Source organism: Amphiura filiformis, chromosome 19, assembly GCF_039555335.1.
Source record: "Amphiura filiformis chromosome 19, Afil_fr2py, whole genome shotgun sequence".
In the NCBI taxonomy this organism is placed as follows: domain Eukaryota; kingdom Metazoa; phylum Echinodermata; class Ophiuroidea; order Amphilepidida; family Amphiuridae; genus Amphiura; species Amphiura filiformis.
The window spans coordinates 45,657,086-45,684,516 of record NC_092646.1 but is presented as its reverse complement, the minus strand read 5'-3'; the positions used below and the strand labels follow the sequence as shown (position 1 = coordinate 45,684,516).

The 27,431-nt window shown below is 36.5% G+C and overlaps 1 protein-coding gene across 1 annotated transcript in view; it reads right to left on the bottom strand.

Annotated features, from left to right (window-relative positions):
- Positions 1 to 27,431, bottom strand: part of LOC140141375 (guanine nucleotide exchange factor subunit RIC1-like) — a 129,781-nt gene that overhangs the window by 49,241 nt on the left and 53,109 nt on the right. Inside the window, exons 5-16 of the mRNA XM_072163223.1 lie at positions 22,748 to 22,890; positions 21,426 to 21,559; positions 20,682 to 20,773; positions 20,027 to 20,115; positions 18,841 to 18,985; positions 18,531 to 18,576; positions 16,963 to 17,139; positions 15,202 to 15,343; positions 14,401 to 14,498; positions 12,772 to 12,972; positions 11,561 to 11,729; positions 831 to 938 (exon numbers count right to left, since the gene is read on the bottom strand). Of these exons, the coding sequence (XP_072019324.1) occupies positions 831 to 938; positions 11,561 to 11,729; positions 12,772 to 12,972; positions 14,401 to 14,498; positions 15,202 to 15,343; positions 16,963 to 17,139; positions 18,531 to 18,576; positions 18,841 to 18,985; positions 20,027 to 20,115; positions 20,682 to 20,773; positions 21,426 to 21,559; positions 22,748 to 22,890 (1,544 nt within the window). The remainder of the gene's footprint in view (positions 1 to 830; positions 939 to 11,560; positions 11,730 to 12,771; positions 12,973 to 14,400; positions 14,499 to 15,201; positions 15,344 to 16,962; positions 17,140 to 18,530; positions 18,577 to 18,840; positions 18,986 to 20,026; positions 20,116 to 20,681; positions 20,774 to 21,425; positions 21,560 to 22,747; positions 22,891 to 27,431) is intronic.

Below are 27,431 nucleotides of genomic sequence, written 5' to 3'. Positions count from 1 at the left end.
AGTTGAAGAAATCTCAACTTCCGAGTGATGTGGCTTGACACATAAATACATCAACCAATCATTTTCAACCATTTGGATCTATTATTTTGCTAATTAATTTACCTTTCTGGTGATGAACTAAATTAATTCAAAGCAATAATTATTGACAGCAGTGGATGTTCTAAAAATGCATTTTGTGGTATTCAGAATATTTTAATTGTTGCCTGCAATTGCTATCGCTGTAATAAGTATAAATGCAAAAGCGACGAGCGATGAATCACAAAATTTGGCAATTGCCTGTTGATTTCCAAAAGTGGTATATCGCAACCGCTTGGCGATCAAGTATAAATTCAGCTTTATAGAGAAAAAAAAAAAAGGGAAGGTTTTTATTTCAAACTCTAATGGTGACCCGCAGGTCAAATTGCTAAAATTGTACATTAAACACAACTAAACAGACACAAAGGAAATTTGCAGGCAGCAGCTTAATCAGCGCCAATATTGCAACATTGAAACAAACAAATATACAAACATCCAATCCAACCCAACCCCATCCCCCAGTAGGCAATGAGGATAAAGTGCCTTGCCCAAGGACACAACACGTTGGCACAAGCGGGGCTCGAACTCGCAACCTATGGATTATGAGTCGGGTGCCTTATCCACTCGGCCACACGTGCTCCCACGTGTTGTAAATATCCAAACATCAACAGCATTGATTGTCACAAAGAGCATATTTTATCAGCTGTACAATAAGAGGATTGACAAGAGGTTAATTATACTAGGTTGGGGGTACAAAATCCATATAAAAAGCAGAGTTACGATTAGGATTAGGGTACGTTTTAGCAAACACTAACCTGTTTCTGATCTGAGTGATGTGAGAGTGAGGGACACTAATGACGACGGATGTGGAATAAAATTGGCAAGAGATAAATCCTGTATCCTATGAATTACGGCACTGGGATCTGAAAATAAGAAGAAGAAAAGAACAGTTACTAGAAATTCAATAGTTTTAAAGCAATAGAAGGATGGTACTTGGTGGTGGTGTTGTTGTTGCCAAGTGCTGCAAACTGTTCATGTGCCTACACCTTGCCCTTACACACAACCCTTATAACCGTAAGCCTAACACAGACCTTATAGTATATCTCATAAGCTCCCAAACTGGGAGACATTGGGACTTTGTGATAAAACAGAGGGCTTCCACACATGAACAGAACAGAACAGAACAGTAAACTGCATATCTGTCAATACACGCTTTTTCAATGGGAAATGAACTTTGCTGCTTGGATGATGTCACGATGAGGTTAGCATTTATTCCGTATTGAAAAGCGTGTACTGACGGATATGCAGTCGACCGGCCTCTGAAGTACAAGGTCCACAGTTTATTTTAAGATGTGGGATCATTTTGGATTTGACCTATGGTGACCGCTAGAGGATACAAAATGTCATAAAGGAGTCAAAATCACATGGATTTAAGAAGGTATAGTTTGTACTATATATGACATAACCATCATGGAGTTATTCTATAAAAATCTAATTTTCATGAAAAATGTCACATTTTTGGTTATACAGGGGTAAAAATTGTAGCTTGCGCCCATTTTGGCAAAAATGGTATCAAATTGCTCCAAAATACATGTTATTAAACCAAGTTTGGACCTTGTACTTCAAGTGTGCAAACCCTAATGCTTTTATTACAAAGTGCACAATTCTTCAATTTAGCAGCTCTACCATTTAGTCTGTGTTACATATTATTTTGATTTTGGCATAATGACAAATACCAAATGACTATAAACAGTTCCTTTTATAACCCCTGGGAATTTATCACTGAGAATGGGTAAAAGCAGAAACAGCTTTCATTGCAAAATAATAGAAACATGACCTTCTACACTCAGTATAATACAAAGAACATAGTTTATAGCTATTTGGGGGTTGTTCATCAGTATGAAAATCCCAGTGCTATGCATATACAACAATATGTATTCTCCAACACATGGACCCTAGGTTGCTCTACAGGAAGTCAGTTTGTACAGGAATTCCTTCCCATAAGGTATTAGGTATAAACGTTTATGCAGGAGGTCTTTTTACGAAAAACACCGATCATGCGCGGCAAAGGTAAACAAAAACTCTACAACCAATCAAACACTTGCGACAGGGTGTTCAATCATGTTGCTCTTTATTTGACGCGGGCAGTGTATTGAACGCGGTGTTCGCTGTGGTCGAATACACATTCTAATCACCATAATTGACTGGTTAAATATGTGACACGATCAAGGGAAATGAGTCGGATGTCGCTAATATTGATTTTGAGATATCGGCAAGGAAAGTGTTAAAATTCTTTTGTTTTATATTGTTTTCAGTGACTGATAAATTCACGTAACTTTACAAAGAAAAGGTGTATCAACATGGGGTTTTCACTTTCTGAAAGCTCTAAATGTCCTCTTTAGAAACATGTGTAAAACTCATTTTCGACCAGGGCCGACATGTGACTCATTTCCCTTGATCATGTCACATATATGTTTTGACACACAACATATTTCTGAACTAATTTCCGATCACCTGCTGAAAAGGTGTATTGCGTACCAATAGATACAGCTTAGGCGTTGATCCATCTCCTTTGTTATTGCAATGTACATATTATATTATGGGAAAGAATCTTAATCAAATTGACTTCTGGAGGACAAACTCAAAATCCATGTATTGTTACAATGTCAGAATACTCTTACAATACCATGTGCTTTATTCTGTTAAAAGCAAATTTGCAAACCTTACCTGGGGAGGGTATTCCCAAGTTAATTTCCTGCAATTAAGGGGGTACTACACCCCTGTGGTAAATTTGTGACTATTTTTGCATTTTTCTCACAAAATAATCATTGGTAACAAAAGTTACGCATATTATTGGGGCAAGGAATCCAATTATTACACTGAAATTTCAGTGACTCAAAACACTAGGTTCAGTATATGATAGGAAATGAGGTACATCCTAGCTGTACCTCATTTCTTATCATAAATAATGAACCGCTTGTCTTGGGTCACTGAAATTCCAGTGTAGTAACAGGATTCCTTGCCCCTATAATATACATAACTTTTGTTACCACTGTGTTATTAGTTTTTGAGAAAAATGCAAAAAAAGTCATAAATTTATGGAGGGGTGTAGTACCCCCTTAAACCAGAGCTTATAGAGCTATGCACAGCTGGCATAACCCTTTTAAACCACATAATTACTGCAGTGTCCTGCACATCATGATTGCATGATGGATCTTGGTTGGGTGGTACAAATGGATGCATGTGTATATTTATGTGGCAAGGATGGTAACTAACTATTACCCCGTTTAAATTGGGCGAAAGTCGTAATCGAATTCACTAAAGTCGTAATCGACTTAATTTGTATCATAAGTGTAAACAGGTACAGTCGTAATTAATCGTAATTCAAAAGTCGTAATTCCAATGACGACTTGTATCATCATTCATTTCAAGTGAATTCGAATAAGTCGTCATTAATTACGACTTTTTGCTAATGTAAACGAACATGTTGTTGAATTCGTATTGAGGCTGCAGTAACCACTGGTAACAAACAAATTCGATATTCGTGAATGCGAATTTGGAATCAAATTCAGCCGATGTAGTGTAAAGACCCACCAAACTAATTAATCTGCTGTCGTAATTCAATATACAGCTCAAGTCGATTACGACTTTTGCCCAATGTAAACGGGGTATAAGTTTCCTATAGGGTCTGACAGACACCAAGTGAGTCTTTACAAGACTTCAAACACACAATGAAACACCTCCATGTCGTCTGGACTTTTCTCATAGTGACACAAGTGTCAGATTATTACGGATTGGGCTGTTACATTTAAATCCATACTACCCCTGAAATATTTTCCACAGGTGGAGTATGAATTTCAAATGGAATGAATACATTAGGCAGTTCCATTTGACTTTTATACACGCCTGAGAAATATTCGACACGGATCTTCCACAAGAGGGAGGGTACGTTTCAATTATTGTGTTAAGGGGGTTCTACACCCCTGGCCAATTTTGTGCCTATTTTTGCATTTTTCTCAAAAACTATAGCACATTGGTGACAAGTAAGATATGTATATTATAGGGGCAAGGACTGCAACTACTGCACTGGAAATTCATCAACTCAAGGCAAGTAGTTATTGATTTATTGATCAAATATTGGTTTTCCCTCATTTTTGACTGTAACTCCACAACTGTTGTCTGTGATGAAATAAAATTCCCAGTGCAGTAGTTGTAGTCCTTGCCCCTATAATATACATATCTTAATTACTTGTCACCAATGCGCTATAATTTTTGAGAAAAATTCAAAAATAGGCACAAAATTGGGCAGGGGTATACTACCCCCTTAATGTGCTAATTCATAGACTCTGTGGAAGATATTTCCAAAATCTTACACAGGGCAACGTTATCTCAGCACCTGCACTCTTGTGAATCACATACAGAATTTGACGTCTGCACTATTTGGTAAGGTACTTTTCGCATTTTGCCAATTTGGAGCTATTTACAGTGGGGTTCTGATTGGCCAATGAATTGTCATCAACGTATCTGCACCTCATTCACCTAACAAGTCAAGTCAAGTCAAGCTAACAAGCTGCGTTGCATTGTTTGACCCAAACATAACCTAGGTGTTTTTACTCGATGATCAGGAAAAGCAGTCAGCCCGTGTGAAAGAAAGGTCTTGGTAAAACACTGTTATATATGGACAATCTGTACTTGTCACTATGAAAAAGAACCCAAGACAATGAACCCAGCACCTAAATATAAAAGACTTTGTTTGCATAACAGGATTCCCACAGCTCTTACATGACTTTTCAATGATGTTATCACAAATTCTAGATGAACAGATAGGACAATACACTTAAAGAGCTGATACCAATGAACCCACAAATCTTACTCTTTCTGGACTTTCAATGGCCCAAATCAATTTCTATGACTTGAGCATTTTAAAACAGACTGGCAACCCTGTACTTCATGGATTTAGTGACATGGTGCCCAGACAACTCATATGGTGAGTGAATCTGGATTTGATATAGCCTACATGTTGAGAGTATGCAACAATGTTGTCATCACTGGCAACATTCTTACATTCTGTTGCTAAAAGCTGCAGCATTAGGCCAAAAAAAAAAGTTTGTTTCCTGTAGCGCGTGCATTTCGTTTTTGACGGCTTTTTTGCACATTTAGATTTTTTTTTTCAATTTCGAAAAAAAAAAAAACACACAAAAAAAAAAAACTGGAGTAAACATTTACACATCACACAACAAACGACCTTAGTAAAAAATATACTGGAGAAAACATCACACATTTTTTTAATACTTTTTTAATCTGCAGGTTGAAAGGGGATCATAAATTTTCTTGAATATGAAGAAATCTGATTTTTTTTTTGTGTGTGTCGGAGAGACCCACTATAAATTTCCATTCCAATTTGCAGCAAAAAGGTTTTTTTTAAATTTTATTTGAAGACATGGATTATGGAAATCAATGACCACCTCTCACAAAATGAGCATTAAGTTGACAAAGTAACTTTCTGAGATTTTGCTTAAGGGATGGGGTATGAATGTTTGGAAAGTATTTATTGTGGGACATTGGAGCACATCAGACATATCGAATTGCATTCTGAATACGAAGAATGTCCTTCTGATATCAAATAATTTTGATTTTTTGAAATTGCAATGTAACAAAAAAAAAAAAACGCATTTCGCATTTGACTTTTTTGACCTGCTACAGGAAACAAACATGTTTTTTTTTTTTGCCTAATATCAAGAGTTGAGAACCAGAAATCAATGACCACCTCTCACAAAATGAGCATTAAGTTGACAAAGTAACTTTCTGAGATTTTGCTTAAGGGATGGGGTATGAATGTTTGGAAAGTATTTATTGTGGGACATTGGAGCACATCAGACATATCAATTGCATTCTGAATACTGAAGAATGTCCTTCTGATATCAAATAATTTTGATTTTTGAAATTAGCAATGTAATACACATTTTTATGACAAATCATTAAAATTGATATTTTTGATATTTAACAGTACTCGAAGTAAACTTTATAAACCTGATGATTTATACTTACACCAATGTAGGTGGGATGAAAAGCCAACGATCCATTGAAAATTTTGACCTTTCGTATTGAAGATATGGATTTTTTTCCCAAAACACCAGAAAAAATTAGGTCTTTTTGGGAAAAAAATCCATATCTGCAATATGAAAGGTCAAAATTTTCAATTGATCGTCGGCTTTTCCTCCCAGCTACATACACTTTAAGAATATATCATTAGATTTATAAAATTTACTTCAAGGACAGTTATATATCAAAAATGTGAAAAATATCAAATTTTAATAATTTGTCATAAAATTTGTATTATATTGTGAATTTCAAAAAATGAAAATTATTTGATATCATAAAGACATTCTTCGTATTCAGAATGCAATTCAATATGTCTGATGTACTCTCATGTCCCACAAAAAATACTATCGAAACGCTCAAAACGCTCATTCCAGATCCCTTAAAACACTATGAAACTGTAGCTTACCATTCACCATTTTAATGTGCATTTAATACACCATCAACAAGTATGTGGGCTAACTTGCGGTGAGTATGCATGCTTCTTTGTGTGTTAAGAAATGATACACAAATGCTGGTTATTTGTGTGCGACATTGGAACAATTACGCACTTTTCAGTCAATTGTAAGATATTTATGACCTCCATTAGCGTTTGCGTTTTTACAAATAATAAAATGTGATTGGATCACACACATTGTGCATATTCATGACGCTATGAATACCAATGCCAGACATTTGTAAAGAAGCAGAAAGAACCCAAATCAGCTTTTGAACATATGAATAGGTGAAAGTGGTGTGTGTACTCATTCCTAGTAAAATTACACTTTTGGAGACTTTCTCCTCTCCAGTGACTATTGACCAGGGTTGTCACTACGCCGGTCCGGCACTGTCCGGCACTCACAAAAAAAAAAAAATATGGATTGATATTTCATCATAAAAAGAGCAAGAAATTTTTTTTTTTTTTAGTGGGGTGGTACCCTCAAAGCCTATTCCCCCTAATCTGTAGCGTTCACTAAAAAAGATAGTGCGAGGTGCGAGAGCTTCGCTCGCTACGCTTCGCCTTCAATATTTTAACCAGTACTTTTTTGGTCCTGGTGACAACCCTGCTATTGACTAAACCATAATACCAGAATTTAAATTACCAGTACTTCGTGAAGCATCATTTTACAGAATATCACTTGATGTATTGAACTTTTCACAAAAATGAAAGTAAAGAAGGAATAGTATACATTTTCATAGAAAGTTTGACATCTAACAAAGTATATACATAGACAAAAGCTAAGATATGCAATCCTACAAAAGAAGGGTATTTGAGAATTATAAAAGATTTATTGGTTTTGTTCAAAAGAAATCTTTTTATAATGTCTACCAACACACTTGATGAATCTATTTAGTGGTATATGAGAAGTTGGTGATTTAATGAGGTCTAAGAATTGTACATAACCTAGTTGCCCTGATCAACCACATGCAGCTAAACTAGATATTACTGATTTGTAGAATTTGTAATACATTTTGTTTTAATCTTGAACAATTTAACACCCTAAAATAAACACCTGTTTGAAAATTATAGCACAGGCAGACTTTCTTTTAGAAGTTTATGACTTGGTGAGTGGGGCAGTGTGACAGGTGCAAGAAACTAGTAGAAAAGAAGTATTTGACATGAAGTATTAATATCCCCACTGTTGTAACCACCAGGCTTAGGGCTAAAACATTGTAACATTGGTCTAATAAGCTTAAAGAGGAAACCCCGATTGAGCAGTTCTTCTAGGGTGAACCAAACCTTCCTGGTTATCAAATTAATCAGTAACAAGATTAGCTGAATTTGACAGGTTCTAATTGATGTTTTAATATTATTGCATCAATTATTAGCACATGAAAAATTTGGATATAACCTTGTCACTGATTAATTTGATAACCACACAAGTTTGGTTCACCCCAGAAGAACTGCTCTGGCAGGGCTTCCACTTTAAAATTTCATTTGAATGAGCACAGCTGCCGACAGCTGTATGTGATCTGATTGCTATCGTATTTCAAAATACAATGCAAACGCACGACCTTGCATACTTAAAATGAAAATACTAACTTATCACAAGTGAGTTGGATTTACTTCTGTGGGCGTTCATCAAGCAGTGTATGCGAACAATCGTCACACTGTTAGCAGTGGTGTTGATCCAAATGAAATATTTATTTAAGGTTAGGAGATTTTATTTACACATTTTCCATCCACAAAATGTTTGCATTTTGCAATAATATTTAAAATGAACCAAAAATGGAAACTTTGGGTGCTTTTCTTTCCCAAACATAAACATGTTTTTCTTCCAAAAAGTTAGGGTAGGTCAGGTTATGCCATTATAACAATTGTTTTATCCATGTTACTATGTATTGGTGGAACAAAGACTGAATGTATGGTATGGTTGAAGAGAATAAATTGGGAGTTATATTTCTGCATTGATTCTACTAACAGTAGAGTAGGCAAACATGAAAATAGCACCCTCAATCTCTTCTCTGTGTAATGTTTGGAAAGTGGTATAGTGGTGGTGAATATAGTCACATATATTTGAAGGAAGCGATTAATATCTAACTTAATTCTATAGAAATATCAACCGGCTCATGCCATGCTAGTTTCACTCACATCTGTTGGTCTGCTGTGTTTCAAATGTGGGATATTTTGTCCAGGCATTCATTACACTATTGTGTAGAATGCTGCAGATACTAAAAAATCTGATCAAATTGAAATTGATCAAATTAATGCCATTATTATGTCTTCAGAATCTTGCATCCTATACCTTTGTACATAACCCAGCTGTCCGATAAATTTGTGTATCGGTCACCTGGAGCTACAGGGTTTTTTCATATCTGTAGCCTCTTCATAGAGTGCATAGTTCATATACTTTTATGTGTAAAAGTCTCTTTTGGTGTGATATTTTTTGTTAATGTGACAAGCCATGACCAAAAATCACATTTTGACCAAAAAATACATTTTTGACTAAAAATCATCATTTTTTGACCAATCATATTTTTGACCAAAAACACATTTTTGACCAAAAAATCACTTTTTGACCAAAAATCACATTTTTGACCAAAAAATCACTTTTTGACCAAAAATCATATTTTTGACCCAAATCATATTTTTGAACCAAAAATCACATTTTGACCAAAATTAACATTTTTTGACCAAAAATCACATTTTGACCAAAAATCACATTTTGACCAAAAATCATATTTTTAACTAAAAATCATGTTTTTGACCAAAAAAAGATTCTGAAGACATAATAATGATAAAATTGGACGGATAATTTTGCATGATACCTGAATTTATCAGTCTCACTAGAGTTTTCAAATATCACGCTCGACTTCGTCTCGCATTATATTTGAAAACTCGAGCTCGACCGATAAATTCAGGTATCACACTCAATCCGTCCAATTTTATATCAGTATCTACCAGGCCAAACTGCTTTGTATAACATACAATGAATATGATAACTCCAGTGTGATCTTATGCTTAGTCTCAACATCACACTTACATGGTATGTTTGCATACAGGTGGCAAACATGTATGAGATTGGAGTTATAACATTGTGACTTCGCTAACAGATTTCATGGCATCAATGAAGACAATTTCATCTTTTGTATAGATGCAAAATTAGCATAGCATGAAATATTTCTATAGAATTATGGTGGCATATTAATACCTTCCTTCTCCTATCAGTGGTGTAATATACATAGACAAAATAACTTGCCTGGTTGCAGTACCCTTAAGCCATCTTTGAGTACATCTAGAGAACAAACATGGCACCAACATTAACACATAATTCACTCAACCCAACACATGCACAGCCTGTTAACCTCAAAACTTATGTAATACACAGAGAGAGCAAAGTGTTAATTTTTAAAACAACCTTTGAGATATTAATCTGAAAATAGTATAAATTAATTGAAAATTTAAGAATCAAAATGAGTGCAATGAATTTTTCACCAGTGTGCAGCCATTCCAGTACCCGGGGGTACTCATATTTCCATCTGTCTCATTTTTGGACATCTGGTATGATAATGGTCTCCCTTTTCAAGGTTAATTTTGGTATAACTGGAGCCCAAATTTCAATTTTGTTTTAAAATTTAATCAAATTTTGTTAAATTTGGAAACAAATCTGGGCCTCCGGTATTTACTTTCTTGGAAAATTGGTAGCAATGGGCTATTCCATTTAAAATCCACACTCCCCCTGTGGAAGATTTACCTAAAGTCTTCCACAGAGGGAGTAAGAGTTTTGAATAGAATACACAATTGGGTATCTTCCGTTTGAAATTCTTACTCCAGTTGTGTAAAGCCATAATACAGCGGGAGTATGGATTTCAAAATGATGAACACTGACCAATTACATTTGAAAAACATCTTCCCCCCATGGAACATATTTCCAAAATCTTCCACAGGGGTAGTGTGGATTTTAAATGGAATAGCCCAATATGGGTCCACATTCAAATTCCCAGAGGCACATCCCTATCGAAACCAAACTGGTACCAGTAGTAGACAGCCAATTCCTACAATTCTTTTGTTAATGAAGTGATGGGCTGTGAAAAGAGACATTTACTGTACTTCCATTATCTTCAGTAACAGTTTCACAAATGTATTTGGTAGAAATCAAACAAGTCAATTTGCTCAGCAGAACGGATCTGGGTCATCAATTCAAAACTAGAATTTAACTACAGATTTGCTGTTCTCAGATTATTCTTGAATTCTTTGCAAGAGTACAATTTATGGACAGAATTTCAGTAGTTCTTCTGTGCCGTTGATGATGAGCACAAGTTTTAGTCAAAAATTATGTTGGTGAATAAGAAAGAAGGCAGGGAAACATTGTCCTCTTCCTAAATAATAAAACCTAGTGAGATGTGCTGGACGTCACAATCATTAGATATGTGCACATATGGATATGACGGGTGCTAGTTAATGAATTTCAACACAAAAGTGACTTGATTGGACAAGTTTAATGAATATTCACATGAAGATGCTGTGTTTTGTATTGGGAGGTTTTTTTAATCAGCCTGCTCCTAAAGAAAAAAAGAAGTAACTACAAGTAAATAATACAGCTGATACTGCTTGAAAAGGAAACATTTTTGAATGTTTTGAATCAGTTTCTCCCCAAGTAAAACAAAGTATCTGGTGAAAGGCAATTGGGCTAATCCATTTAAAATCCACACTACCCCTGTGGAAGATTTTGAAAATATATTCCACAGGGGGAGTATGAATTTAAAATGTAATGAGTACATTAGCAGCTCCACTTGAAACTCACCTTCCTTCAGTGGAATATTCAGGTTGAACCTTTCTCAGAGGGTGTATAGATTTCAAATGGAGCTGCCTAATGTTTTATTTCCATTTTAAATAATTATACTCCCCCTGTGGATCACAGTAGATAATATTTCAAAAATCTTCCATGGGGGAGGATGGATTTTAAATGGAATTGCCATTTATTGTGCATAAAGATTGAAAAGGAAAAGAGACAGAGCAACTTACTTGATGTGGGGTACTCCCTCCTTTCTATGCTGTATAATGATATGTGATAATCAGCACAGAAGATGATCAACAGATCCTTGAAGACATTGACAAGCAGAACTTGAGAAGGCACTTTGGTAACCGAGGCAAAGGCGTTGTCTAAGTTACTGACTCTTGGGTACAGCCGAATCTGAAATGGAATGAAGGTAATGTATAAATTCCAATACAAAGGGTTTAAATCCTAACTTAAACATTTGAACGAGTTCTGATTTTATACAATACTATTTGTTTTTATACAATACTATTTCTGTACAATGATGGACACAAATTTCAGAAGACACTGTTACCACGTTGTAGTCAAGAATATATGTGACACGATCAAGGGAAATGAGTCGGATGTTGCTAATATTGATTTTGAGATATTGGCAAAGAAAGTGTTAAAATTCTTTTGTTTTATATTGTTTTCAGCGATTGATAAATTGACGTAACTTCACAAAGAAAAGTCGTATCAACATGCAGTTTTTAGTTTCTGAAAGCTCTAAATGTCCTCTTTAGAAACATATGTAAAACTCATTTTCGACCAGGGTCGACATGTGACTCATTCCCCTTGATCATGTCACATATAAATTTTGACATCACCATTGGTTCATAATGTAAATATAAATCTTTGTCAAAATCTTTCTAAATAAGTAATATCTTACCAAACAATAATATCTTATTCTAAATCCATTGGTGAATTAACGCCAGTATAAGGAATGGTTTTTTTTACGGACTAACCTTTCAAATATATAGCTGACCCGATCTGAGATGTTGCCACATTGACCAGATATAGGGTTGTCGGCTTTGCATACATCGTCAGGACTATTGTGAGGGCACGGTGGCTCAGTGGATACGGCCTTGGACTCATAATCTGAGAGCTTGCTCGACGTGCGTGAGTTCGAGTCCCTGTCCCGCCACCGTGTTGTGCCCTTGGGCAAGACGCTTTGCCTCGCCCCACCCAGGTGCAATGGGAAGCTGTTAGGGGTAGTCACAGTCGTTGTACTGATGAACCCTGCGCCATTTGTAGGCTGCAAACGTGGTTCCGATTATTTTAATGACGGCAGGATAAATGTAAAGCGCTTTGAGGCTGTTTACGGCATAAAGCGCTATATAAATATCTACATTTTATTATATCAAGACCATCAAGTTGGGCAATGAAAGATTAGTAAGGACAATTAAATACGGCAGCCTACCTCTTCTCTATTTTCATAATGATTGTAACACCCAACCACAATGAAATCTCTCCACCAAGCCATCCCTCCACTCACTGACATATCTCTTTCTTGAGTCACATTACCAAACAGTTTCCATCTTTTGGCAAAGAGGGCGCTGTGAGCTAGACCATACCGACCTGCGACGGCCACACAGTGGCCAGATTTGTCTACTGATGCATACTGTAACAAAAAGAAAAGAAAGAAAATTAATCCTTTTTCAAATACAACCAAAGAAATTATACTGGGAGAACTTACACTTTTTAAACATCTGCATTACAGAGGTCTACTCATGTTGTGCTACTGCTTAGTGCGAATGAGAGGCATTCACTCAAAGCCCTGACATACACATGTTCTTGCAGTGAAACAGATTACTTGGGTCATGAATGAATCTAGAGATTGGTTGACAAAGTACAATGTACAGGATCATGTTTAAGTGTTTTTAAACACTTAAAAGTGTTAAGGGCAGAGTAATGGGAGAGAACACAGACCTTTTCGAGCATCATTATTTTTGAATTGTATGTCCAAAATATATAAAACATTTTTGGAAAGGAAATGAGTCAAGGAATCCCATGGTGACGTCAGATTTGTTCAAAAATCTCGAGTTTTTGAAAAAATCACAAAAATGCACTTTTACCCCAATTTTTTTGTGACAACTTAAAAAAAAATTCATTCGGAGTAAAAAAAAATTAGTTAATTTTTCATGGAGAAGAGACATGAACTTTTTTTTTATTTTTTTGAAATTAGTCTTATTTTTCGAAATATTGCAAAAAACATGTGAAAAAAGCAATTTTGTCACTCTTTTAAGCTAAAAATTGCACAGAATGGTGTATATTTTTGTTCAAAACAAATATTTTGAAAAAATGAGAAAACCTTCCCTAGACTTTGATGTGCTCTAACGATAGTGCAAAAGGTTTACCTTTTGCTTGCATATTTTCGAGTTATCTTGTCACAAAAATCGTACAATATTGTTAAAAATGAACTCTGAGAAATCAACGTTTTAGTAAAAAAATGTCAAAATTATGCACAAAACGTCCTTATATTTTAAAACGGCAAGACATTTTAACGCTTGTAAAAGCTGTATCTGGTGCATGGTCTAAATATGCATCTTTTTGCACCAATGAATCTATAATGTCTGTTTTTAGTGCGCCTAAATCCAAAATAATTAAAAAATCTAAGTGGCTTTTTCACTGCAAATTTTTGTTTTGTTTACATCACATTTGCTGGCGTTAACAACATACCGAATGCGCCTTGACTGCGTTGGACATACGTGCAGAGTTGCGCCGCGTCACGCGACGCGAATCGCGCGCGTAATCACAATATTTCGCATTCGCGCATTGCCGACTCATTATTTCCGCCAATTTACTAAGCTGTCTTGAGCCATGTGACTTTTTAGAGTTGAAAAGAGTGAAATAAATCAAGCAAAAATACAAGTAAATATTAGGAAGTTATATTTTTATCAGTTTCAAGTGAAAGAATACATCTTAGTGTTGATAAATATCAAGAAATCTCAAATTCGGGTGTGGACGAATGTGTCTCCCCTTACTCTGGCCTTGTTTGCCCTGGAGTTGATGTTTGAAGCAAGTGTCTAGTATGCATGACTGTACTTACCCTAATTGGCCAGTTAGCAGACAAGTAATTGAGTGGTATCTGTACAACCTGCCATTGTTTGTTCCCTATTAGCACACTCAAACTGTTACTTTTACCACCTGAAAATAAAAAAAGGTTACAAGGTCAACATACAAAAAGAACATGACTTCAGAAGTTCAAACAATGTTTTGAGTTTATGCTCAATACTTGGAATATTGAATCTTGTACTAAAGGCTTTTCTTACATATACGTTAAAACTTCAAATGAACATCAATTTCGTTATTCAAAATATTTCTCTGCTCAAAATATTTCGCTGCTTATATTATGAGAACCTGGGAATATCAAATATCACATTCCACTCAAGCTACTCAATTTATTATTATATATGACAATTAGCGCAAACTTCTTTTACATTTACAGTTACTATGAAAGTATTCATACTCTCTTAAAACCACATAGCCAATCAGAAAAGCTGTTAGAAAATTATGTGGAGTGCATAAATGTTGCATAACTGCACTCCCGCGCAGTTTCAAATACTAAGAGCTTTGCATTTGCTTGCAGAATTTATCCATTTTTCTTGATGTTAGTCAAATTTTCAGTCATTTTGTTTGTTATATAAAATAGCAGAACTTGCATTAATTCTTTGTTGTGTATGAAATAGGTTAAGATCCCTTGTTGCTTGAGAGATTGGATACAAGAATGCACTTGCGCTGAATGTTGAGGCGTCCAATGCACTCCACCCTGTGGGGCTTGTTGCATTACTGAATACAGTAAAATCACCTCATTCAGTTGATAAGTTATGAGATAACATAAGAGCCTTACCTATTACGTTAACTGGCTGTTGTGTTTGCCTTACAGGACTAGTGCCTTCAGTTGTATCCAGGTTAGTAGTTTTCAGTATGGTATCCCCTGTGTTGAGATACAACCTATCACTACCTTGTAGAAATAGATGCTGGTGATTGGTCTGCAATGTAACATGTAGGTATAAGACAGATAAGACAGGGCACCATGCTCAGATGACTATTTGCACCAGGGCAGGGTTATTGCTGTGCAGTGCTCTTGTGTTCGATCGAGGACCAGTATTCCAGCTTTCCCCGTTTTTATTTGTTGGCTTTATCAAGAACTGACTAAACATGTATATGTTTGCTATGGTACTTATTGGTCGATATGCCATTGGTCACTTTTTGGCATTATGGCAAGCCTTAACCTTAACACCTATATAGTAGTGGTGCTTTGGTATGTGTTACCCATTCCTGCCCCCAGACAACGGGAGATGTACCTAGGCTGTAGCTTTTGAGACTTTCAGGAGGATTAGGGATAATTATAATAATATTATGTCTTGTTACAATAAAAGAACCAGGTACAAGTAATATACCACTCACTGAACTTTGGTTCACTTCATGTTTCATAATAACATCAATGCCTTTTCCCAGTTGCACCGCTTGCGCACCGACAAGCCCCCCTTGTACGAGTGTGTGTATGCTCTATAGGATTAACCTAAAGCCACGATTTCTCCGCGATACAGAAAAATTCACGGAATTCGGGGTTTGCTCACGGAAATTTGAAAATGCCACAAAATAGTGAAAAGCTGTGTAAAATGTCTAACTTGTGTTGATTTGTAGAATAAAACAAAGAAAAGTGATTATTTAGCAGTAAACAACCATTAAACAATCCATTCTAGCATTAGTTCTAGGCCTACGATGCAAGATTCTGGCCATACTACAGTAAAAGGTAAGGCAAAATACACTTTTAACAGTGATTTATAATGGAATAATGAAGGAGGCGGCCTATATGCTTCACCCTGGCAGGGCGTAAGACAATGCGAAACACAAATTAATATATGCGAGGATCGGAAATAAACGATACAAGCCCGAGAAATTATAATTTAAATGACGTGATTGGGGCTCGAGCAAACTGGCATATGAAAATATTGAGAGAGAAAAAAATCAGGACTCAGCGGGATTGAACCCCGGTCGCTGGATTACCGTCCAGAGCTTTACCACTGTACTACCCGAGTTCACAGTCGGTACTCGGGCAATCTCAACTTAAGTCCCCATGATAACTCTCTCATTGTGTCTCAGCGGCCAATTATATATTAAATAATGAAGAAGGAGGCAGCCTATATGCTTCACCCTGGCAGGGCGTAAGACAATGTGAAACACAAATTAATATATGCGAGGATCGGAAATAAACGATGCAAGCCCGAGAAATTATAATTTAAATGACGTGATTGGGGCTCGAGCAAACTGGCATATGAAAATATTGAGAGAGAAAAAATCAGGACTATAATGGAAAACGGAAAATCACAGAAATCGTCCAATTTGTAACACAGAATTTAAATTTTGTAACACGGAGAAACCGTGGCTTTAGATTAACCTTACACGTGCCATTTGATATTGCAATCAGCGAAATACGCACCTATAAATAATAAATAAATAAATAAATTTTCATCTATTTTCACTACATGTACCAAACTTGAGGTGAACCAAGGTATATACAAGGATTTGTTAGAGCACTTGAGTTCTTGCATCTTCTGGGGAATGGAATTGCAAAACATTGTAATGATTCCATTTGTATACTTACCATACAAGGATTAGTTGTGAGCGCACTCTTGACAAATGGCATGAGTAGTAATTGTCCAGATGAATTTGTCTTGTTATCAGTTGGTGTTGAGTTATTGAGTGATGGAAATACTGATGTCACATCCATTAGATTAGGTTCTGTAGTCAGCCATAGGTGATAACCCTCAGGGTCCCAATCCTACGGTACAAGTCAAAACAATTAATCCACTTAACAAGAAATTAGCATTAGGCAAAACAAAATAATGGTTTGTCTCAAAGCTCACGAGTGGTTTGAAAACAAATGCAAAATGCGATTTTTAATTTTTTTAAATTTTTTATTCCCGACTTTTTTCATGGTATTTGGAGAAAAAAAGTCTGATTTTCCCCGAATTTTTCTGGAAAAACTATAAAAAAATTTTTTTTTGAAATAAACAAAATTTCCACATTTTTTTTTTTTTTTACAAATGCGCGCGCGAGCTTTGAGACAAACTTTTTTTTTTTGCCTTATTAGCAAAGGATAGTTCTGTTCCACTTTTCAACTTCATATAGCTTTTACAAAATGTCACACAATGATACAAAATTGAAAGAGAAATAGTTATATAGGGAAAGATTTCACATGTTGATCATTTTTGTGTGCCACTCTACACGGGATCAGCATCAATGGACACTCCAGGGATGCGTTTCAATGTGATCTCCTCTTGTGTGCACAGATGGCATTGCGTCATGAGTGCCCTACATGCACATGGTATCACACCATGAGCATTGAGCACCCTACACACGCTGTAACACACTTACAAGAAACATGCTTGATTCCCGGATGTAGATGTAGACAATTTTTATTACGGATACGCATCCCGGGAGATTGCATTAATGCAGATCCCGCTCTCGTGTATAGTTACCCAACATCATCTTAGCGGAAAACAACAAGCAACACATGGAGTTATATGGGAGTTATTGAGAGAGATATATAAAGAGGTGAGGAGAAGAGAAAGAGAGGGATGGAAGAGATCTGGTTATAGTATTTAGCAAATTCCTTCAGCGGTGTCCATCTGCTCTTTCTGATTACCATGTAAAAAGAACTACATCACACGACGCTGCGCAGGTTGACCAGCGAATGAAATGCTCATGTGATGATGATGACGTGATTCAATTAACCAAACACTCAACTTCCGCATACACCATAAACTAGGCCAAACGGCAAAACCGCTGATGGACCTTGCTGTAAACTATAGTAGAGATTCACCAGCAATCAATCCGCTGTAAGTCCAAAGCAATGGGCTATTCCATTTAAGATCCACACTCCCCCTGTGGAAGATTTAGTTAAGGTCTCCCACAGAGGGAGTATAAGTTTTGAATAGAATATACAATCGGGTAACTTCCATTTGAAATTCTCACTCCAGTTGTAGAATATATAGTAAAGCCATAATACAGGGGGAGTATGGGTTTCAAAATGATCAACCCTGACCAATTACATTTGTAAAACATACTCCCTCTGTGGACACTATTTCCAAAATCTTCCACAGGGGTAGTGTGGATTTTAAATGGAATGGCCCAATACACTGGAAATATTGATTGTACTATTCCACTTACCATAGATTTAATTTGAAGTGGGAGTCGCCCTGAATCTGAGTAGTTCCTGCAGATATAAAAGCAAAACATTTTAAGTTATCATTACAAAGTTCTCTACAACTTTATAATGACAATGCGTAACCAGTCAAAATAATGATGATAAACACACTTTTGTCAAATGACATGCTACATGTTGTTGCATATACCTGAATTATCATGTCAGTCTAGTGGATTTCAGCAAAACAGGTGTTGAGATTTTACAGTCCTTTGTGCTCTCAATCCAATCAGTGGGTGAGTTGGTCTAATCGCTAGTCTAATCCTAGAGACTTACCCGAAATCTCCGCCAAGCGTACACATGAGTAGAGCACCAAATACACTCCACATTGACAGGCCACCGTTATGCCATCCTAATGCTAGTGCACAGCCATCTGGTGTCCAACGTAGACAGGTTACAGGACCAGCTGCTTGACAGCCATCTGGTAGAAATAATATTAACATCAATACACAGAGGTGTAAGCGAGGTAACGATCCACTCCCTGAAAAACATGCGAGCCAAAGGCGAGCACCTCGCCAAATTTCCGGAAGTGCACAGGGCTTGTCCGGGGAATAGGCTGCAGGGTATCACCCCCTCAAAAAAAATGTTTAAAAATGTTTTAAAAAATTCAAAATTAAAAAAAAAAAAAAAATTGAATTTTTTTTATTTTGTTACATTTCGAATTCAGGAATTTCGGAAGACTTACACCTCTGAATACAGTCAATGACTGGGCCAAAGTATAATTGTGAGGACATGATAATTTCCTGTACTCTATGCAGAAACAAGATTTCCTTTCCGACCTCATACTAACCCGGGCATTGTGGTCTCCTAACCTGACAGCCTCAGTGATTAGATCAATTTTCACACAGCTTTGTGTTGAGTTGGGACAGGTTGGGTGGGAAAATGATAGGATTACGGGGTATCCCGCTCATCTCTTGTATACACTAAGTGAATATCAGACAGGTAGCTTTCTTTGACATTAGTAGTAACTGGTATAATTAATGACAGTTTCCATCAGCTAGTCCCACAAAGCCAGATATCTAACTACAAAACAAACATATATACCTCTGTATATACAAACAAACACATGATGAGGGGGTGTCACTATAATATCAAAGTGTTACCCATGCTCATTAATCAACCCTCAAAACAGAACCTAGATGGCGTAAATGATAGCAAATTTACCACCTAAAATGGCGTTACTGGTAACCCCCTAAATAGCAATTTATGAGGTTAAAAAAGGAGACCAAAATGTCGATATAACCACAAACTGACCCTGAACGTCTATGTAGCAAAAAAAGCGGACCCATAAATGTTGATGCCGCTGTATACTCAAACCCCTACTCCGTTAAGGCATTTTTATTAATGATCCTGCATCACACTTCTATATTTGAGTGACCACCATGATCAAACCAGCAAAGAAACAAGCACACAAACAAACAAACAAACAAACAAACAAACAATGAGTATGTATGCAGCTTACCTGGAAAGTCACAACTTGATAATGATAATCTATGTGATACCAGTAATGCCCCTGTGATTTCATCCACTGTGAATACAATACCCTGACCACTGCAATGAAACATGCAACACAATCATAGTTTAATCAGGGCTGTGACATTCGTATTCAATCCCTGTATTAAAAGTGAAGTCACTTCGCAGGCAGTTTGATTGACAGTTGCTAGGCAGGTTGCTATGCATTTCAGTGCGCAGCCTAAAACTTATGTACTTGTGCACGGTTATGATGTGCATTACTGTTTTATCAGTCTAAAGGACTTATCCTGTATTTGATTGACAGTTGTTGGGGCATTTCAGTGCACTAATTAGTCTTAGTTCCAGACCTGCAAGTACATTTTATTTATTTTAAGAAAGAAATACCCTTTTCATCAAATTTAAGTCAGTAGAGATAATATTAGACCCATATTTTACCGTTTTATTGAATTTCAAGCTAATTTTATGTATGAAATATGCACATTTAGACCGATAGAGTGCAAACGACACTCCGTCTTCATCAAGTCTAACATCGTCAGGCTAAAATCTCCTCAATCTTGAATGACTGTTGAGGAAGTCTATTTCTCTGGCATTAAACGAGTAGATAGAGTACCAAGCAGTGACCTGTACAGTTTTGTGAAACTTACTTTGTAAGACCAAAAACTATTAATCTGTATTTGTGATTAATAGCCACACAGCATGCATTGCTGACCTCTGGTGCCCATACAGCATGAACCTTCTGTAATAGAAAACAAATAACAAAATGTCAATTTGTAATAGTAATAGAAAACAAATAACAAAATGTCAATTTGGGTATAAGCAAGGATTATTTTAAGGGCTGTTAATGTGTTTGAACCCTGAAGAAAGCTCTCATTTTTCTCAAAACTCCAGAAAAAAATGGTAGGCTTGCAATATCCCAACACCCACCTTATAATTACTCTGTGCTATGTTTGTTAATGTTGCAGGGTCCAAACACATTAACAGGTTAATGTGACCTCTAACCCATCCTGCCCCCCCCCTCCTCATCCCAGTATACATACACAAAATGAAGATCTCCTTCATTCTGATTTGTATATCTGAGTGGGGTCCAGGGTTCAAACACATAACAAAGTTAATGTGACCGCTAACCCCCATCCCAATATGCATACACAAAATGAAGATCTCTTTCATTCTTATTTGTATATTTGGGTGGGGTCCAGGGTTCAAACACCTCAACAGGTTAATGCAACTTCTACCCCCCCCCTCCGATATGCATACACGATATGAAGATCTTCATTCTGCTTTATAGGAGTAGGGTTAGGGGTCCAAGCACATAACATTACTAATTATGAAAATATCCAAGTCGCTTAAAAGTCAATTTGAGTCCAATCATGGCAATAAGTCTTACTTACCCTTGGTTCCTGCCTAGGGCTTTCCATTGTAAGGAATGCTGCCCTTCCATCTGATAACACAGCAGCAAAGCCTCCTAATAATATGCTATATTCCATCTGAGTGATGTATATACTAGTGTCTCCTATAGTGGATTCTAAATGGTTGGAAAACAAAATCAACATACTTATGAGTTGAGTTAAGGGATCTGGAATGAGCGTTTTGAGCGTTTTTACAGTATTTTTTGTGGGACATGAGAGCACATCAGACATATCGAATTGCATTCTGAATACGAAGAATGTCATTCTGATATCAAATAATTTTAATTTTTTGAAATTCACGATATAATACAAATTTAATGACAAATTACTAAAATTTGATATTTTTCACATTTTTGACATATAACAGTCCTCGAAGTAAATTTTATAAATTTAATGACATATTCTTTAAGTGTATGCAGCTGGGAGGAAAAGCCGATGATCAATTGAAAATTTCGACCTTTCATATTGAAGATATGGATTTTTTCCCCAAAAAGACCTAACTGATCGTCTGCTTTTCATCCCACTTACATACACTTTAAGTATAAATCATCAGATTTATAAAGTTTACTTCGAGTACTGTTAAATATCAAAAATATCAATTTTTAATCATCTGCCATAAAATGTGTATTACATTGCGAATTTCAAAAAACTATTTGATATCAGAAGGACATTCTTCGTATTCAGAATGCAATTCGATATGTCTGATGTGCTCTAATGTCCCACAATAAATACTGTCCAAACATTCATACGCCACCCCTTAATATGCTTTGAAAGCAGGGCTAGAAGCAAAATGTGTTATTTTTAGAGTACATCTAATGAAAAGAGGCTCTCCCCACTTGAATATTATTAATTCTTCAAGTAAATTTTGTATTTCTTCACATTTCCTCAGACACCAATTACCAAATGCCACAGTGAGCCCGTTCCCCTTTGTCAATAAAGGCATGTTATTTTCTTCCATTTGTAACTACAGAACCAGATAGTTTAAATAAAATATTTCCACAATTTTCCAGATGACCCGGAATGACCTTGACCTCCACCAAATTGCATTACTATACGCCTTACCAGTTCCGAGAAATTGCACTGGCAAGCTCGGACGTACGGACGGACGGACAGACGGACATATAGACACCCCGACAGACGGACAACCAGGAAACATAATACCTCCGGTGGAGGCATAAAAAGCTGAAATTAGCTAAAACGCTTCATGCCTGTATTTCAGAGCTGCTCAAGGGCCGACCACTATTGGTTGGCAGGTCAGACCTGGTCCATGTACTGCCTATTGAGAAACCCTGCTTTATACATACCCCTAGATTGTTGTAGATCTACTGAAAATGGAATTGTCCTAATGCATAGCTCTTGCTGCGTCTTAACAGATCCATCCCAACTGACTCGTCTCAATATTCCGTTACCCGTAGCAACCAATATATCATCTCGTAAACAACATAGACTGTAATTAAAGAAAAGGAGAAAAACATGCAGGATAAGATTATTTAGATATGATTTGAGGACTTTTCCGCACTCAACTTTGGGCTGCTTTTGTGCTTTTAAGCCTTTTGTGCTCTTAAAAGATTAATAACTGATTTTAATAATTTACCTAAATTGCCCATTATGGAAATTTTTTCGGTTGGGATATGTTGTTCCATCTATTGCACTTACCCATTTCTCACATCTATAAAAGGGGACACCCTCGCCAAATCCCTATTGGTTTATACAGGGCTTTTAGTTCCAGTAAATTTTCCCCGGGGGGGCCACTGTAGTGGTGAAGGGGGGTATCAGGCGCGTCCGTGGACTCTTAAAAAGCACCCTAAACAAGTATTTCTGAGACTGAAATTTTCACCCCTAAACAAGTATAAGTAGCACGATTTGCTACCCTAAACAAGTAGTTGTCTTTCACCCAACCCTAAACAAGTAATTTATACAATTATTACCCCTAAACAAGTAAACACACAGAAACAGGTACTTTTAATCCTAAATAAGAAGTTGCTGCCCTCAGGAGCTTTTTGTCGATGTGCCGGCGGCGGCTCTGCATATAAGCCAGAGTCTGGTTCAAGAAACATGTTAAAGCTTACCTCACAGGTCATGCAGTATGTCCAATATTCTCAAGATTTTTGTGCCAATAATTTCCCCTTTTTGGATCACAGGTCCAACCCTTTGGATTGAAATATTAGAATTTATTTTTTGGGATTGGGATGTACCCAATTCTCCACATTTCCAAGAATTTTGAACTGCAAGTCCAACGCAAATGACGACCATGGCGATTCATTATGAAGTGGGAAGACAAACATGGCCAGTCTCGCTTGGTCTATTTCCTAATTTCGTCTCCATTTAAAACATCCTAGAGCATTAATTATCATGCTGGATTTAGTGGTAAATCCAACCAATCCTGAAACTCATTGATTTATATTAAAGGAAAGCCAGCAAATAGTTCCAAATTATTCAATCGGCGTGTTTGTAAATACCCCGGTAAAATGTAACACATGTCAAAAGTTCATTCACACAGCTTGTTTACAAAGTTCGTGGTTGCATTGGGCAGGAAGCTTATCAAGACTATCATGAATATTGATGAGTTTAAAGAGGTTCAGCCAATTGGAAAGTCTCTTATATTTTTCCTCATATTGACTCCACAGTTAAGAAAAAGGCATAACGCATGCTGATTGGTTGTATGTTCTGGCTAGGTTGTGACCTTGTCCGGGGACCTCGTGTTTAGTATGCTAGCTGGGCCTGTAGGGATCTGTCATCGCGGACAGCTGAAGGCTGGCTTTTGGGGTGTAGCATTGAAGTAGGGAGAAAAGACCGCAGATTTTCCTTTCACTTTTCAAGAATGAAGGAGAAAGCACAAAATCCCAAACTTGACAAAACTACCCTAAGTACGTAAGAGCTCCAAAAACATACCCTTTTACACTAATTTTACATGAATTTGATACCCTATTCACGTTACGCACGTAACGTGCCCCAGTCTGAAAAAATACCCTTTTTACGTGAATTTACGGACGCGCCTGATACCCCCCTTCACCACTACAGTGGCCCCCCCGGGAAATTTTCCCTGCAAAGAAAATATTAATTTGCCTTTTCTTTTGTAATTACTGGAAGTTGAATTTCCCTAATAAACATCAAACTTTTAGCATGTTTTATGATTTCCCCCATTGAGTGCAACAGTAAGTGTTCCCTTCATGTCAGAAGGTTTGAGATGGAACAGCCAAATCCTGACAAAACAACCAATGCAATGAAGTGATCCATCGCAAGTGACGTCATGCCGACCAACTGAATGGAAATTTTAAATGTGTGTTCTCCTCTATCTCTAATTACAAATGTTTTTCACACAACCAAATTTTACAAGAGTATTTTGGGAATAATTATGTGTGAGCTATTCATATTACAATGAGGCATCACATCCTAATGGTTTTCAGTGCGGAGAGTATTACGCAGTTGTACCGTATCTTGTTTTTATTCCGTAATTGCATAAGTTAATGTAAGAAAGCTCAAATTACTTTTAAACAAGCAAAATTTGTACTACCGTAACCACTCTGGTATAAGCCCACCCCCCTAGATGGCAGATTTCACTTCAAAAATGGGGGTGGGCTTATAACCGGGGAAGGGCTAGTGCTGGAATTTTAAAATAAGAACAATTATCCCTCATCTGTATATGCCCAATGTACCAGTAATTTCTATCTTTTATGTCAATTTCTTAAAATTGTAAGTGTGGAATGTTAATTATCAACTGATATGTTTTTAATTTGTTCTTAAATATGAGAGCAAAGCATTGACTTAATAATAATAATAATAAATAATAATGAAAACTTATAATGCGCAAGTATCCGACAGAGCCGCTCACTGCGCAACAACAGGAAAATGAACACAAAGGGAACATGGTGAACATAGCATAATACAGAAAATATACAAAATACCATAATAAGAAAAACATTCTACACTACAAGTCATCAGCAAAAGCGATATTAAAAGATGGGTTTTAACAAAGATTTAAAAAGAGTCCAAAGTAGTACAGTTTTTAATGTGAGTTGGTAGATTGTTCCAGAGTTTAGGAGCACAAATGACAAAAGAACGGTCTCCAAAAGAATTGCTAGATCTTGGTTCCTAAAGAAGATGTAGATTGGCTGAACGAAGTCCAGTGCGACCAGGTATGTAAGTGTGCAGAAGCTCGGAGATATATGACGGTGCCCAAATTTAGTACTGGGCTTATACCTGAGTGCACCCTTGTTCCCAGAATGTTTTGAAAAATAGGGGGTGGGCTTATAGCCGAAGGTGGGCTTATACCCGGGTGGTTACGGTAATATTTAAAATAAATAATCATCCAGGCCAGTCACGTCAGTCATTTTCTGTAAAGCTCACAGCAGTGATCAATTTAATCTGTGAGAGAAGGTTTTAATCTCTAATGAATAATAATAATAAATCTGTATAACAATACATTGATTCAGTTCAATTAAATTCCATTTAATTTAATAACCAATTCATCAATTCAACTCAATTTCCAACTGACAATGTTTTTACAAATACAAAAATTTAACCATTTGAAAATTGACAGTCCTTTTCAGTCATGTTTACTACATTCATTCAAAAACCCTAGGGCAGGAATTTTATTGGATTTGAGAAGCTTACAATGTAATAAAAGGTTCAATTACCTTACACAGAACTAACCAGAGCAAATGTAGCTCATTCAATTAATGCTACTATTTGAAACAGTATCTTCTATACTATCACGCAGTGTTACTTGGCTCTACATCCTTGAGATACAACAGTAATACACAATAAAAAGCATTTTTGACATATCTAAGTAAATCATTTTGATCAAAAAGGGTATTACATGTATGTGCATCGAACAGTGAATCTGTCATTGTATTAATATTATTTCACTTCCAGTTCAAAATAAATAACCCATTTTCAGGACCCAACAAATTATAACATAGAATCCATTTGCAGGAAGAAAATTGGAAATTTGATCTACTTTTGAAGGCCCTCAAAGTTAATGTTGACCAAGATAAACAGCACATTTAACCCTTTCTGGGACTGTGAAAAATGTATTGGTAGTCACAGGTCCACAACTAGTCCTGCACAAGCAAGAGAACATGTCCAACATGATAAGGTCTGTGATGATAATTATGATCCCCTCTAGAGTTGGGCGACTATCACTTTTTTCCTAGCCAACAGCAAATAGTCGCGACTACGACTATAGTCGCGACTATCTGTGGTTAAAATTGGACTGAAAAATCGGGTGAAAGATTGGTGGCAATTTAGTATTTATAATGCATGATTACAGGACCCGTGATTGCCGGCATCTCATCACAGTTTGCTACACAAACCAGCACTGTTGCGATACAAATTGCTACACTGTATCGCAAATATTTGACTGTAAAATGCTGTAATATAGGCCTAACTTTTCTGTTCAATTAAATTCACTTGCCACTTTCCAGCAACAGCACAAGAAACTTCATATAATTTCTCAAACCTTCAATATTCCAATAGCGATCTTCGTTCGTTTCCATGTTTTGCTGTGCATGAAAATATGTAAACATGCCGGTACGGCAGTGCATATTTTCCATGGTATGCTCATGAACGTGTTGCATCGTGCATGTATGATTAACTTTCACCTCCGACCTACGTCACCTGACCTCATCTAGACTACTGCATTTGTCGCTACAGGGGTGGCTTTGCAACATTACAACGACTGTTTGTCAGCTAATTTGTCCGCTAATTTGTTTATTTTCCTGTTGCTTTCTAAATATTCTGTTACCACAATAAGCATAGCTTTTTGAAATTACGTGAAAAGTACTTCTAATCTAATAATATTTTCCTAAATTTTCCCTTTTGGAAAACACGTCTCGGAAGTTCACGCTGTTTCTTTCCAAAGTTAAAATAATCTCATACCTTCAGTAGTTGGTACCAACACCCAACCTGGGTCTGTACATGCACGCTATGACGCTGCTACACCTGTTATCGCTGCATAAATTATAATCATAATGAGATGTTCGACAG